The sequence below is a fragment of the Palaemon carinicauda genome, chromosome 1 (assembly GCF_036898095.1).
Source record: "Palaemon carinicauda isolate YSFRI2023 chromosome 1, ASM3689809v2, whole genome shotgun sequence".
In the NCBI taxonomy this organism is placed as follows: Eukaryota; Metazoa; Arthropoda; class Malacostraca; order Decapoda; family Palaemonidae; genus Palaemon; species Palaemon carinicauda.
Window position 1 is genome coordinate 70,718,964 of NC_090725.1, and position 16,281 is coordinate 70,735,244.

The window sequence follows — 16,281 nt, forward strand, 5'->3', positions numbered from 1 at the left end:
AAATTTATCAGCACATTATCATGGCTTTTTCTTAGCTGTATCTATAGTTAGAAGTCTTTTGAAGAGTTTAACTTAACAAAAAATGTTTTTTGCGATCACAAAGAAGGATTATTGGGACGATTATTTTCAAAACCTTCTCATTCTTCCATTAACTAACGTCGAAGACCACTGTTGATGCGATGTCTGTAAGCCTAATGCTTTAAATACTATATACAATGAATATTTTAAGTGTTCACAAAGATGATCTTGGCCGGAAACTTCAAAGGTTATGTAATTTATCTTGCTTTTCTTTTATTATTTTATCGTACTTAAAACACTCTCTTTAATCAATATAACAGTGAAATTCCTCACAACAAAATACAGTCACAAATCCAGGAATTTCTTCTCTTGCTAACACAGTGATCAAAGGTATTCTTCTTCTTCAGAGTTCCAGGGATCCATGATGATGCAAGAAATGGTAAGAGAAAGGTGGGGAGATTTTTTTTTATGCATTTCCAGACATTTTGAAAAAAAAAAGAAGAAATGTTTGAGAAATCACGATAAATATACATCACAGTATTTTAAAATGAAGAGAAACCAATCCAAAGATTCTTATAAGGAACTCTTTTATAAATGTACAACCACCAAGTTACTGCACTTATAAACATTAATCTGGAAATCTGGATTGAGATATTTTATGAAGCCAAGAGGCACACAACATAGGTAATGATCAAGAATGGAATTTATTGCAGTAAGCTTTGGTTAAACAGTATTCTAATGTATAATGATAGGTAAGAATTGCAAAATCCCAACTCCAGGTAAACAGCCTCTTAATTATGAGCTGGGAAACGGAATTATACTACCTCCTGCTGTAAATGCATATGTAATTTACAAAGTCACAGATCAACTACAAGGTATTGTAAAATTTATATGGAAATTCTCTCTCACTACTTTACTAACTTTCATGGTGGTAAGAGAAGAAATTTTCTGAAAATTCTGATATAGCAAGTTTTAACCGAATTACAAATGATCACGTTAACATAGTATAATATAAACTATAAAAAGTGCAGAGACAAGATAATTCAAATTTATTGTAACTAAATTTTATGATAAATGCAAGCATGATATTACAGTGGACTATAAGGAAGAGAAAAAATAGGATATCATAATAATGTAATCTAAAATGTTCTAAAATTATGTTACAAAAAACATAATATTCCAAAAGAACCTATTTCATGATACATGTGGGACAATCATTTTTGCAACTAACTTTTTTCTGTACATAGGGTCTAGATATACATACAGTATAGTACTATTTCCGTAAAGGCTGTATATAGGTAGAAATCTATGTCTCTTTCTTTATACACATGGCATGTTGCTGCATACTAATAGGACTAAATAAGTGCATTTCTTCACATATAAGTGAGAACATGGTGCAAAGTCTGAAGTGATGACACACTGGCTAAGGTGCAGCTGGGGATTTATAAAAATGAAAATCATACACAGCACTGTCTGCCTTCCACGAGGATGTCGCACAGTCCTACATCCATATGCTGTTGCAGTTGACTGTTGACACAAGGAGCACAGTGGCCGAGAACCGGAACACCGTCGACCACTGCTACCACTGAATATTGAGGGAATATCTGGTGAATTTCGATGAGGCCTCCCAATTGTGACGGGCCTATAACTGTACAATGGACTGTACGTTCCATCGCCACCACAGCAATGAGTTCGTGATGTGTGTTTGTACTTTGATTCTGCTGCTTTCCTCATCCTCAAATTGTGAATTTTTGCCGACTCTCTAAAAAATGCTTGGAGATTACGAGTAGCAGGTGATGTGCTGTATGCACAGAAAACTGCATGGCATGGAACAGGTAATTTTGAGGCAGGACCAGTTGTGAGGCTTGGAGAGCGATTACCTACTTTTTTGTAACTATTTCTTGAAGAAGACATGGAGTCAGAAAATATCTGATCATTGTACCTTGAACGATAATGTAGAGGTGGCTCTATGGAAGAAAAAATTGAAGGGCCTACACCATATTTAGCTGTGGGACTGATGGAGTCACTCTCAGTACTGCTGTGATGACTGAATCGCTGCCTATGAACAGGTGCAAAGCTTCTCTTGCAAGTATGGTTTAGTGGGTCCTCGCCAAAACAAGCATCCTCCTTATGTGTGATGTACAGACTGACCGGCTCCTTCACGGCTGACTGACGCAGTATTGAACGTCTTTTACTAGCAGGTGATGTTTTTGGCACAGTAAGACAATTATCAACTTTGCCAACAGTGTTCCCAGATGTTGGAGTACTTGTGATACTAGAAATTACAGTAGTGCTGATAGCAGTGTTGGTGCAGGTAGCAACTGGGATAACAGTGGTAGAGGCAGATAGAGCGGTGGTAACTGTGTTTGTTGTGGATAATGGACATGATGTGCTCACAGCAGCAGGTGCAGTAGTGATTGGGACCAGGTTGCATGTGGAGTCATTAAGAAGGGGCATATGGATGACAATTAGGTCACGGGTAATATTTGGGGAGGACTGAGAAGGTTGAGTAACCACGGATGATAATGAGGGTTCCTCTGCCTCTTCCTTTTGGTCCTCCTCCTCCTCCTCCTCCCCTGGTAGGTTTGAGGTGAAGCAAGGGGCCAGGCACATTAGGGGTCCATCGTCACAGCTGTGGTCCGCTGAAGTGAAAGTCAGGGTAGGTGGAACACAGCATTAGTTGGCCTCCACCGAGTGCCAGAAGACAAACAGCGATATTCAATCCATGACAAAGAGAGGTAAATAAAGAAAAATCAATAAAATCACCACGTGGAGAAATAGAAACATTTAACGTAGAATTTTAACATCAGTACTAAATAATAGATTTTGTAACACTACGTTGACTTCTGTGAAATTCATTTTTATCAAATGCTATTAAAACTCTTCCCTTTAATGTTTCTTTTGTTACTAAAAAAAATTACACACCCATACATTCACACCCCTATTCCTTATACATAGAATTATACTGTCTATAAATGTGTATAAATTTTACTTACAAATGCACAAAGCTCATGCCAACTCCATAAAATCATGAATTACTTTTCCTTACATTTCAAACAGAATATAATGGGGAATTTCTGTATCATATCCTTATCTTCACTAGTAAGTCATTACGTCATGACTCGTTAACTTTAAAGAAAAATGCCTTGAACAGTTGCTGAAATTTATGAATAATTCGGATGCTTACAGGAACGCACCCCATTTTAAAAATACAGTACCATAAAACTTACTCTTCTAATTCATAATAAACAATAATCCAAGCTCTTGTGTTATCTGGTATCTGAGCACAGATTCAACCATAAAGTATGCATCCTTTGTTACTCATTACTAAGAATGAACATATTTACTACCCTATTGCTTGATTTAAAAAAAAAAAAGCGTAGTGCTAGGTACATTTAAAACATTCATTCAACTTCCCACACAAATGTGTAATGAACATTTAAATGAACTTAGTGACTCTGATTAACAGCTTAATACTCATTATCCCAGTCACACAGCAAATTAAAAGGCAAAATATCTTGTCTAAATATTTTTTTTCTCTGTTTCTTCCAAAGATAAAATTCAGTACAGTACTTGTAACCTAATCTATAGGCAGTAAAATATTATATATATAACTGCAATTAGCTCTTCAGTCCTCCCAGTGTATGAGGCAGTTACTGTGTAAAGGAAAACATGTGCCTTAAGCTATTATCCATATGAATTATTAGAGAATAAATTAAATATATATTACAATAATACATAGCATCATCTCTTATGCAAAAATATCTTATAAACAGAAAATGGGAAAGCTATGAGAATTAGTGTGTTGTGTCTTTCATATTTTTAAAAACATAGGTACCTTAAAAGAGACTTGGGTACGTTATGTAGTAATGAACTTTTACAATTACAGAAGATTACCAATCAAATATTCAATTCATGAAAAATAACTACAGATTTTTCCCTTTCAAACAGATAAATCATTGCCATAAGCTAGCAAAATCCTTTAAAACAAAAGGTAGATGTGAAACATTATCACTATTTGTGTTCTACAGGATATCTTATGAACAAATCAGACAGAAAGCTTATTATATGTGAAATTATCTAGATTAATCAAAACCACTTCATAACAAGCTATTTTTAAGGTAATTATACAGTAAGTAGAACCACACAATTAACCAAAGTCAAACTCATGCATACAAAATCCTAATATATTTGTGGAGTGATTACAAACAGGATACATTTGGATCAAACTCAGTAAAGGTACAGTGTTTTAGTATAAAAGCTGGTTTTTATAAGCATATATCACACTAACATGAAGTAATAATGCATATTTAGAAGGCATATATATATATATATATATATATATATATATATATATATATATATATAAATATATATATATATAAATATATATATATATATATATAATATATATATACATATATATATGTATATATATATATATATATATGTATATATATATATGTGTGTGTATATATATATATATATATATATATATATATATATATATATATATATATATATGTGTGTGTATATATATATATATATATATTGAATTTCATGACACCGAGTTCTTAAAAATGTACCACTGATTCACATCAACAGATAAAGCTGTCAGTCACGAGTCACTTCTGGTACTAACGATAATTGTCAATTACATGGATTTGATTATCACTAATTTGGTTCGTCTAATTCATTCAATGTTTTGCAGCACAAGTTTCAGTTTATGTCATCCTGGTTCTAATAAATCTTTTAATTAATTTTGTAATTTTATGTAAAAGTTCTTATAATTTTTCGTAAGTTCCTACTGATAAATATTGTTATTGTATCTCCTTATTTAATTTAATTTCATATAACGATTCTTTATTGTCATAACTTTGTCAGTCTTTTGAAATAAACACCAGACGAGAGCCAATATAAAAAAAAATTAATAATACCAATATTCTAATATCGCAAGAGGGTCTGCCCCTCTCTTTTATTCTTCTCCTGTACTTCTCTTTCTCCCTATTTCCTTAATCTTTCCCTTCCCGAGTACCTGCCTTTGAGCTATAAACTGGATTGTATCCAGGGGTACTCTTCCTTTCCCCATTTTCCCCACTTCCCTATTATTATTATTGATTGATTGAAGGTTATCAAAAAAAATAATATTGAGTTATAATAAAATATGAAACATGGTATGATCGTTTATCACCCTATAAATATTCATTCCTCTGACTACTTAATTTCTTTTCATTGAAATTTCTTAAGGCTTTACATTCTCATCTCACTTAAAACATAAACACCTAGCTTTGGGAGTGGTTATGTGCTATAGTTCTCATTTGGCTATAATAAAGGCATTTTGACGAAGGAAAAATCTATTTCTGGGGAGATACCTGTGACGCCCGGTGAAAAGGGTCCTTCTTTACACTTTTCTGATATAAATACTTCCAAATATACCAGAGAAAGTTAAAAGCATGGAATGCAGAGGTTACTACCCTCGCGCGAGCACCCTGAAGGTGTCGTGTATAAAGCAGGGGTGTGTGGAAACCACTATTCACAGGCTGCCTTCCATTTAGCTAATTCCTTCGTCAAAAGGGATGGGCCGATACAGAGGCACCAGCTATGCTACCTGAGCCACAATTCCCTCCTCTAGTTTAAGCTATACTATGCCCAAATCATAGCGAAGTTATTGGTTTGAATAACCCTGAGACCATTGCTGACTTTGTATTAGGTATACAAAAACTTACAAGTTAACCCTCGCATTGAGTTTGTTTTAGCACCTATTCCACATTAATAGCTAATTCTCTAGTATTATTGATAAGGGGGAGGCAAAATGTGTAACCACGTTTTAGAGATTGTGGTATACATTTCTTAAAAATACTGCTCTCCTTACATTCTTTAATACTTTTTAACCCAAATGTTGTATAACTATCTTTTACGAACTGCAAACGTAGGCTCCTATGTTCCACATGAAATTGGGGGCAATCTTACCGAACCAAAATGAGCCTATGCTGGTAAACTTCCTTAACATATGGCCAGTACTTCCAACTTCCTTACATTTTCAAAAATTCATAGATTTTAGTATAATACCAATCTTATTCTTCTTTGGGTTAACTACCCTAAATAACTTCACGAGGGCATAAACCTGACTTTCAGAATTGTTCTTATCATTAACAAGCAGTAAAGACCTTGTCGATGATGTCAGAAACTGGTCGAAATTCTGGGGATTAAACTACTACTGCGAATTGGATTTTTCATATGAAAATATTGTAGGATAGTTTTGCCGTTCAGCTCTTTATTTCGGCTGAATAACAACACACTGGATTGCCCTGTAAGAAGATAATTGACATGGCAGGACAGAAAAAATTCATCAGGATCATTATGCTGGTATTTAGTTGGATGGAATTTATTTTTCGAATAGCTTGGTTTTGTTGCGTGTGAATTTTGCGTGGATGACCTAAGTTTCTGAACAATTTATTAATGATGCAGGATGTCAATCACTTTCCAGATTTGACAAGCAATCTGTACCAATCTTAATACTACTTTCACTTTTCTTAGTATTAAAGAAATCTGTTGGGCTTACTTAGTTTATTCGTTCCTTTGGCATACATTTTATGGACCTTCCGCTAATCTTACATTAATATGCTTCTGAATTACACATTTTATAACGTATTTTGTCCCTTCTTTAGTGTAAAGAGCGTTGGTCAGTATAGATGAAGGGACTCCTGGCAGTTGGAGTTTACTATTGCACCTGATTTTAAATGTATGTCTATCTATCATACATAAGACTTTCCCCAAAAAAGGCTTGTAAGACTACTGTCAAGGTTTTTCCTAATAGCTTCGAGCTAGAAATCCTCACTTATATATATATATATATATATATATATATATATATATATATGCATATATAAACATATATATATATATATATATATATATATATATATATATATGCATATATAAACATATATATATATATATATATATATATATGCGCATAGATACATATATATATAAATATATATATATATTCATATATATATATATATATATATATATATATTCATATATATATATATATATATATATATATATATATATATATATATATATATTCATATATATAAATATATATATATATATATATATATATATATATATATATATATATATATATATATATATATATATATCGTCTCTAAATCCCGTCCGGAATTCGCTGGGTTGGGTCCTGCATCTGATGTCACCATTCTCTCCAGAGATCCCTATCTAATGCCATCTGTGCTAGCTGCTGAAATGTCTCGCCTCTATTTACTTTCTTGAAGGTTTTCACCCATGAATCTCATGGTCGTCTTCTCGGTCTGTTTCCGGCCACTAGTCCATGCAGTACTATCTTTGGCCATCTGTCCTGTTCCATCCTCTGTACATGCCCAACCCATCTCCTCTGAATATCCTTCACTCTAATCAGAATTGCGTCCTTACACAAGCCATTTCTCTCACTCTTTCGTTCGTAATTCTGTCCTCCCATCTTACACCACAGATTCTTCTCAGACATTTCATTTCAAAGACTAATAACTTTTTCTCTTCTCTCTTCTTCAGTACCCAGCATTCAGCATCGTATATCACAGTGGGGATCACTATTGCTCTTAATAGTCTAATTTTCATCTTGATGGATATATTTCTATCTACCCAGATTCTTTAGTCTTCCAAATGGTTTCTGGCCACTTAAGATTCGGTCTTGAATTGCTCTTTCCATCTTTCCTTCTGCTGTGAAAAACACTCCCAAATATTTAAACTCATTGGCTTGTTCTACTTCTCCCTCTGATAGGTGTATTTCTAAGGCCTCTCTCTAGCGTCCAATTTTCATACTTTTTGGTTTTCTCTGTTTATCACTAATTCATACCTATTGCACTGCTTCTCCACCATTCTTAACACTCTCTGAAGTTCCTCCTTAATTTCTGCTACAAGGACTATGTCATCTGCATATTTCGTTTTAGACATTTTTGTCCCTCCTTTATCTATGCCACTCTTATAATCTACAAGTGCCATTTCCATTACCCATTCCAAGTATAAGCTGAAGGGGTGTGGTGATATTGGGCAACCCTGTATAACCCCACCAGTGGTTATGAACTCTTCTGTCAAACACTGTCCTTTTCTTACCCTAGCTGATGTTCTTTCATACAATCTCCTGATGGTTTCCAGTATTTTTGGTTCTAATCCCCATTCTTTCGAAATCCTAATCATTCCTTCCCTCCATATCGAGTCAAACGCTTGTCTGAAGTCAATAAATGCACAATACAGATCTTTTTCCTTCGCCCAGAATTTTTCTATGATTTGTGAGAAGGTGAATACATGATCAATTGTTTCTCTACCCGCCCTAAATCCTGCTTGCCCCTCATCAATTATTTCCTCTTCTTGCCCTGTTATTCTACATTGAGTGATTTTTTTTAGAACTTTATAAGCATGTGGTAATAGGCTAATAAGCCTATTATTTTTGCATAGTGTGGTGTCCACTTTCTTGTGTGTTGGAATTATAATGTTTTTAATCCAGTAATTTGGAGCCTCTTGTCCATCTACTATATCCTTACATAAGTCACACAATCATCTTTCTACCAGTTCACCACCAGCTTCAAGCAATTCCTTTGGTACTCCATCTATTCCTGGTGCCTTCCCACTTGACATAGCTCTTAAAGCTTTTTTCACTTCTTCTATCAAGAGATCTGGTGTTTCCTGTATGTTCCATAGGTCTCCTCTTAGTACTGGAAAATCTCCAATTATAGGTATCCCACTTCCTTTAATAAATACATATATATGCACACACACACATATATATACAAATATATATATATATATATATATATATATATATACATATATATATATATATATCTTAGTAAATGACAATTTTTGCGATAAGTGGTACCTGACGCTTCAGTTTCTTCAGTCACCAGCTACTGGCAACACCTACTTTAGAACTAAAGAACCAATATATTATCAATTATGTCTTAGAATTTAGATAATCCTGAAAGATGCTTATGAACTAGCTCAAACCTGAGTGGAAAAGCCACGGTGAAGATTTCTTCACTCATTTTTTTTCCTTTAGTATGTGGTCTCACCCCCAATATTGTAGTCACCCCTAAGACTTTCGCTTACATACTTTCGTTTTCTTAACCAAAGTACGGGTAGGCTACACTGAATTTAACTCGTTGACAGTACTGTAGGCTATGTTCGTGACGTCATTGCGTAGGAACGTAAAACAAAAGCCTTACTCCGGCGTACGATGGTTCTTTCCTTAAACTACGCGTGTCGAGATAAATCATTACCCTGGTTTTGGATCTAAAGTTAGTACTGTTAACTTGTAAGCAGCTTATTTTATCTCGGTACCTTTTCAGGTCTCATTAATTTTAAGATGTATGCCCATTGCACTAGTCGGTCGCTAATTGCTCATTTAAGTTATTAATTTTTAATAAGCCAGAATAGGTAGGATTATTATGAATGTATGTTCCCTTAGAGCTGTAAGATTTCTCTTCGTATTTTGCACAAAATCCTACCTCCTACTCACTCCTTATAACGTTACATTGCCCTGCCCTAAGGATCCGATATGGCACCTTAACTGGGTTATCCTACACCCAATGACCCGCACCTGTTTGGAAGCTGAACGCAGGTGAGCCCACGTGACTTAAGGGTCGGCCCTCGTGCATGCGCAGCTGTTGTGTCCGGTCGACTGACCTGGTTAGTCAATTGACATTGCTCTTACTCACCCACACTCGACTTCCACCAAACAGAGGATATAGCATAGGAGTCTTGGTGTCCTGTTGGCTGTAGAGAGGGAGGAAGACGATCCTGGGAACTGTGGCAGAGATGCCTCAATCTGCCAATAAGTGAGGATTCCAGGGGTGGGCCAGTCAAGGGTGCAAACTATTCATTCCACTGCCATTTGCGAGGACAATTAAGGGCTCTTCCAGCATTAAAGTAAGGAGTGCAGGTAAACCACATGGTCACAGTTTTCCCCCTTTTCGACTAGATTAGTTTTTTGTTTCACTTGATTTAATTTAACTGGCTTTTACATATTTCGGGTTGAGTGTGTGGGATTGTGTGCACAAATTCTGTGTATAATTTTTTTGCTTTAGAGACTGGTCCAGTCTCGGGGTCACTAGATCACGTGTACGACCCCACTTCAATCATTTATTATTGAAAGAGACCTCATATTACGCATATTTTGATTGCCTTTGATTTCGCTGAGTTGCATTTATTTTATTTCGGTTTGAGCTGTTAAGATGTCCGATTTAACCACGTAAATTTTGTGTAATAAAATAACTGGATTAGGTTAATTATACCCTTTCGTATTTCCTACTCCCTTTTTTGATTCATTATGTCTAACATGAATCTTTAATCTCGGGATAGTATACCCGATATATTGAAAGGAGTAAGTCTAAATAACTTTAAAAGTAATAGTGTGTTAGCAATTGACAATATTCATTCTATGCTTCGAAGGTAAAGAGGGAAGCCACGAGGCCAAAGGGGTGGTCTAGCCGTTATGCGGAGGCAAGTCGGAAATATGCTCCCGGGTAAGTAGAAGAGAACGCACTGCACAATTTTCGTAGGAATTGGTAATAAATCCAAGAGAAGAAAAAATAGATATAAAAAAACCAAAACAGTCTGGAGCAAATGAGCACCAATAATCATGTCAAAAATCATGTCAACTTAGAGACCGAAAAAGACTCGCAGCATGGTATTGTTGATAAACACTATTGATAGCATTGCTTCCCTAAATGCTTTAGTATAATGTAGGGAAAGGAAATGGGTAATATTTTCAATTTTAAGGAAGAATTTCGACTATATAAAATAAGCCTTCCCAAGCCTAAGGTATATATTTGACTGCAAGTTATATGCTTCCACAATCTTGTTGAAGCTATATATATATATATATATATATATATATATATATATATATATATATATATATATATATATATATATATATATACTTACAAAACTGATCTAGTGTAGAGTAAATATTTTATTCATGTATTTCCTTTGTGAATTTAAGAGGTGTATAGCCAACTTGTAAGGTAAGCTCCTCCGATGTAGGTATAAGTAATTGTATGTAAATTGCATAAGACTTTCTTCGTTCATGTAATTGTATTTTTCATTCAAGTCAGTACAGTATTTGTACATTTATGTTATTTTCAAGAATTAACTTCTTATTTCACGTATCATGTTACAAAAACTTGTGTGTTCAAAAGTTAATGGAACTTTGAAGGTAATTTCAAATTTATTATCTTATTGTATGTGCTGTTATTATATAGATTTTTGCAATTGGCCCTGTGAGTTTAAGTTAAAACAGTGAAGTGTATTTGTATTGCTATCTGGCCAGAAACTTCCTGTGAGCTAAAAACACGTAAGTTTATTAGTTACTTTTATGCAAATTTCAATGAGAGTTTAATCATTTGAGTGTTAAAGTTTTAACTATTTTCATTGATTATCAAGATTAAATATTTGTGTAATATCTAATTTCCAGTGAAACAAGTGATTATATAATTTTCAGTGTACTATTCTCTTGTCTCAGTCTAAGGTTTTGTTCAGATTTAATATTTCGAGTCAAGTGATTATATAATATATTAATGGTGCCCAGAACCGGGATAAAGGAAGTCTGTTTTAAATATTGGTGATAAGAGGGCCGTGTTTTGATTAAAGGTTTGAACCGTATAGTGTTCATAGGATTCTGTGTATTGTTAGGATAAATTTTTTTTTGTTTAGGAGAGGTATAAAAGGTTTTGTAAAAGTACAAGATGGCACAGCTAAATATCCAAGAGTTTTTGGAAAACCCAAACGTTAACGAATTATCAGAAGCTTATGTAACTAAAGCTCAGTGGCTCTCTATTTTAATGGTATGTGGTGGCCAGGCAACGAGTGGAATGATTAAAGACCAAATCAAGTATCTAGCCTCAGAAGCATTGATAAACTTGGGGAAATTGTCAGAAGAAGATATTGTAGCAGCCCGTGAACTGTTGGAGGAAGCTGAAGCAGAATTTGTAGAAATGCAAGAACCAGCTGACCCACAAACTGAAGGCATGAAAGCAGAAAGGGATGTAGAGGATACAGCAGAAGAGAATTTGAATAAGTGTAAGAGGATGGCAGAACGAGAAGAAAGAGAGGAAAGACGGGCCAAAAGTGAGGCTGAACGAGAAGAAAAAGAGAGAAGAAGCACGACGTGTGAGGGAAATGGAAGCAAGATGTGAAGAAAGAGAGAGAGAACGAGAAGAAAAAGAAAGAGAAGCGGCCAGGGAAATCGCCAGACACGCAAGGGGTATGGAAGCAAGTGAAATTGCAAGATGGGAAGAAAGAGAGAGAGAAGAAGCAAGACGACAAGAAAGAGAGAAAGAAGGAGAAGAAAAAGAGAAGGAAGAGGCAAGAGAAATTGCAAGACACGCAAGGGAATTGGAGCTGTTGAATGCTCTTGCAAAGTTGGCAACGCAGACATAGATGACACCTGATTTGCATGATCCCATGTTTAATGTGACGAACGCCCAGAGGTTAAATCTAAATTCACAGAAGCAGCTCCCGATGAATTCTTTGATCAATTTGAAATGGTCGCATTGAAGATAAAATAGCCAGGAGATAAATGGTCTGTGTTATTGCAGAGTGTCTTGATTGGCAAAGGACGCAGTGCTTATCTTTCCTTATCTCAGGATCAGAGGAAGGAGTATCAAGAAGTGAAGAGGAGCAAGTGTACCAGATGACCCCTGAATATTATAATGACAGGTACCGAAGTTTACAGAAGGACGAGAAAATTACTTTCCTGGATTACGCTTATGAGGTACTACGGTGTTTTAAGAGATGGATAGAGGCTGCTAACGTGAGGGAGATGGCTGATTTAGAAGAATTTATAGTACTAGAACAATATCTACGAGGAATTCCTGAACATATTCGAACGTACTTGAGAGAGAGAGAGGTGAAGAAACATGATAAAGAAGCTTCGCTGAGTGAAGATTATAATATTATTGTAGTCATAAACCCTCCTCGGGTATGAAGTTTCAACCGTCGTTCCGACCAAGTGTCAAGTATTCGCCGAACCAAGGCAACCAGTTCAGTAATAACTATGTGAACAAGTTCAATAGTTACAGCGGAAGTAGCACTGGTACTGTTCCAAAGCAGAACGTGATAGTACCACAGCAACAATCGTTGAATCATCCTCATTCAAGTACAGTATTGGGAAAGACGTGCAGAGGGTTAATATTGTCTCTTATAAGTGTGGCAAGAGAGGCCATATCAGTAAGGAATGTTGGTCGAACAAACCGAAAGCAGTCGCCCAAGTGGTTAAGGATAATTCCACTTCACAGAATGCGAAGACGAAAAAACAACTGGGAAAGGACGAAGAGGAATATGAACCAGCTAACATTTACACGAAGAACAGGACAAACCCAAACATAGTGGATGCCTTTAAAGCGTATATTTATGAAGGTATGTTAGCAGCAATAGACGGGAGTGAGCAAACCCCGGTCAAGATATTGTGAGACACAAGTTGTATCCGTAGTGTGATGATATGAAGTGTACACCCATTGGTGGAACAGTCTCTCACAGGAGACTTGGTTGTTTTGAAGGGAATAGGAGATGAGGAGGTTACCCATATTTGCCATTTGAAACTGTCATGCGAGATATTTTGATTTTGCGGTAAAGGATTCAGTGGCTGTCGAAGGAGTAAAAATCCTGCAGGACAATAAGGTTGGTGGAGCACCGTTTGTGACTTGTCCCATTGAAACAGAGAAACCATTGAAGTATAGTCCTACAACTGAACTCGAAAAGGACTACCCGCATCTGTTTCCTAGTTGTGTGATGACTAGGAGTATGACGAATTAAGGGGCTGAAAAAGAAGAACAAGAAACCGAAGGAGTGATGAACTTGGAGGATTTGTTTTCGGAAGAAGAGGATTCCCTTGACGGTACGCAAGAGAAGAACTCCCAAGTAAGCCCGAGGGAAGAGGAACGACAGACAAATGAACAGGAAGAAAAGGAGGCAATGGATTTGGAAAAAATAGAAAATTCAGCTTTAGAAGTAGGACAAGTGAGTAGGAAAAGGCTGATAGGAGTGCAACAGAAGAATGTGATGTTAAAAGAATGTGTGGTGGATGAGACGGAGGTGCAGCAGTCTCCCACCTGTTATTATCTTGAAGACGGATTGCTTATTAGGAAGCATAGACCCACCGATATCCCTGGGAATGCCCAATGGGGGCTATACCGCCAGATATTGATTCCCGAACCGTTGAGAAGACAGGTGATCGCCGTAGAACACGAGACTGGACATATGGGAATAAGGAAGACGACATAGAAGATTATGAAACACTTTCTGGCCTAGCATGCATAAGGACGTGAGCCAGTTTTGCCGTACATTTCACGTTTGTCAGATGGCTGGTAAAGCCAAATGAGTACATTTAAGAAAGCTCCCTTATACTCGATTGAAGTGTGAAGAGAACCTTTCAGCAAGGTAATGATCAACATTGTGGGACCGTTACCACTGACGAAAAATTGTCACGAATATATTTTAACCCTGATGTTTCCAGTGATGAGATACCCAGAAGGCATACCCGTCAGGAACATCAGTGCCAAAATAATCGCCAAGAAATTACTAGACTTTTTTACTAAGTTTGGTATTCCGGAAATCGTTCAGAGTGACCGAGGAACAAATTTCACGTCAAAACTGTTTCAAGAGGTAATGAAACAGTTGGATGTGAAACAACAGCTATCATCTGCTTATCATCCGGGGACCCAGTGTGCATTAGAGAGGTTTCACCAAACGCTGAAGAGTATGTTAACGAAACAGGGAATGAATGGGACGTTGGTTTTATTTGAGGTACGTAATGCTTATCAAGAAAGCTCGAATGAAATGGTGTTTGGATGAGAAGTACGAGGACTGATTAAAATGTTAGCAGAAAAATAGCAGGATTGAGAGGAAAGGGATGGAGAATATGTCAAGAATTAGAGGAAAAGGATCGGCGAGATAAGGAACTTTTCCCTAGAAAACCTTAAAACGAATCAAGAAAAATTGAAGAAAAGGTTCGATATGAAAAGTAAGTGCAGACAGTTTTTGGTAGGACAACAGGTATTGATTTTCTTGCTGATAAGGTATTCCCACTCACCAACAAGTTCCAAGGACCATTCAATATTTTAGAGAAGCTCAGTGATCTGACCTACGTTATCAAAACCCCAGGAAGAAGGAAAAGTCAAAGGAAAGTACACATTAACCTACCGAAACCCTACTTAAACAAAAATGAGCCCGAAACTTCACAGGTGTGTATGGCGCAAACCATACCATCCTCGGAAGACCACGGCGGATGTGAGGTAGGGGCGGTAAACATAGTGAACAATTCGTCTATTATTCGGAACTTGGAAGAGAAATCAACTCATTTGAGCCAGGAGCAGCAAGAGGAATTAAGCCGAATGATTAGTCTTCCTGAAATTGTCTCGGATGTCCCAAAACGAACCAACCTGATGAAGCATGAGATACACCTTAAAACGATGGAAGGACCATTTAAACAACGCGCTTATCGACTGTTGACCTACGTTATCGAAACCCCAGGAAGAAGGAAAAGTCAAAGGAAAGTACACGTTAACCTACTGAAATCCTACTTAAACAAAAATGGGCCCGAAACTTCACAGGTGTATGGCGCAAACCATACCATCCACGGAAGACCACGACGGATGTGAGGTAGGGGCGGTAAACACAGTGAACAATTCGTCTATCATTCGGAACTTGGAAGAGAAATCAACTCATTTGAACCAGGAGCAGCAAGAGGAATTAAGCCGAATGATTAAAGTTTTCCTGAAATTGTCTCGGACATCCCAAAATGAACCAACCTGATGAAGCATGAGATACACCTTAAAACGACGGAAGAACCATTCAAACAACGCACTTATCAACTGTTGCCGTATCACCGAGAAGTCACGAGAAAAGAATTGGAATATTTGTTACAAAACGGAGTAGCCGAACAATGTTCTAGCCCTTACAGATCTCCATGCTTGCTCATGAAAAAACCAGACGGATCTTTCAGGATGTGTACGGACTACCGAAAGTTGAATTCGATCAGTGTGGCCGATAATTATCCATTGTCACTCATCGACCAACTACTTGACAATATTGGAGAAGCGAAGTTTGTTAAAGGCTATAATCAAATTCCTTTGGATGACAACGCAAAATTGTTATCAGCTTTTATAACCCCATTTGGGTTAAATAAATACACCGTCATGCCATTTGGTCTAATGAACGCCCCCGTTACTTTTCAACAAG

General features: G+C 36.4%; 1 protein-coding gene across 4 annotated transcripts in view; it reads right to left on the minus strand.

The window, feature by feature from the left end:
* Nucleotides 1–16,281, minus strand: part of sif (still life) — a 1,404,800-nt gene that overhangs the window by 304,757 nt on the left and 1,083,762 nt on the right. For all 4 annotated transcript variants that reach the window (XM_068381983.1, XM_068381997.1, XM_068381990.1 and 1 more), the window contains one exon: nt 1,482–2,660. In XM_068381983.1, the coding sequence (XP_068238084.1) occupies nt 1,482–2,660 (1,179 nt within the window). The remainder of the gene's footprint in view (nt 1–1,481; nt 2,661–16,281) is intronic.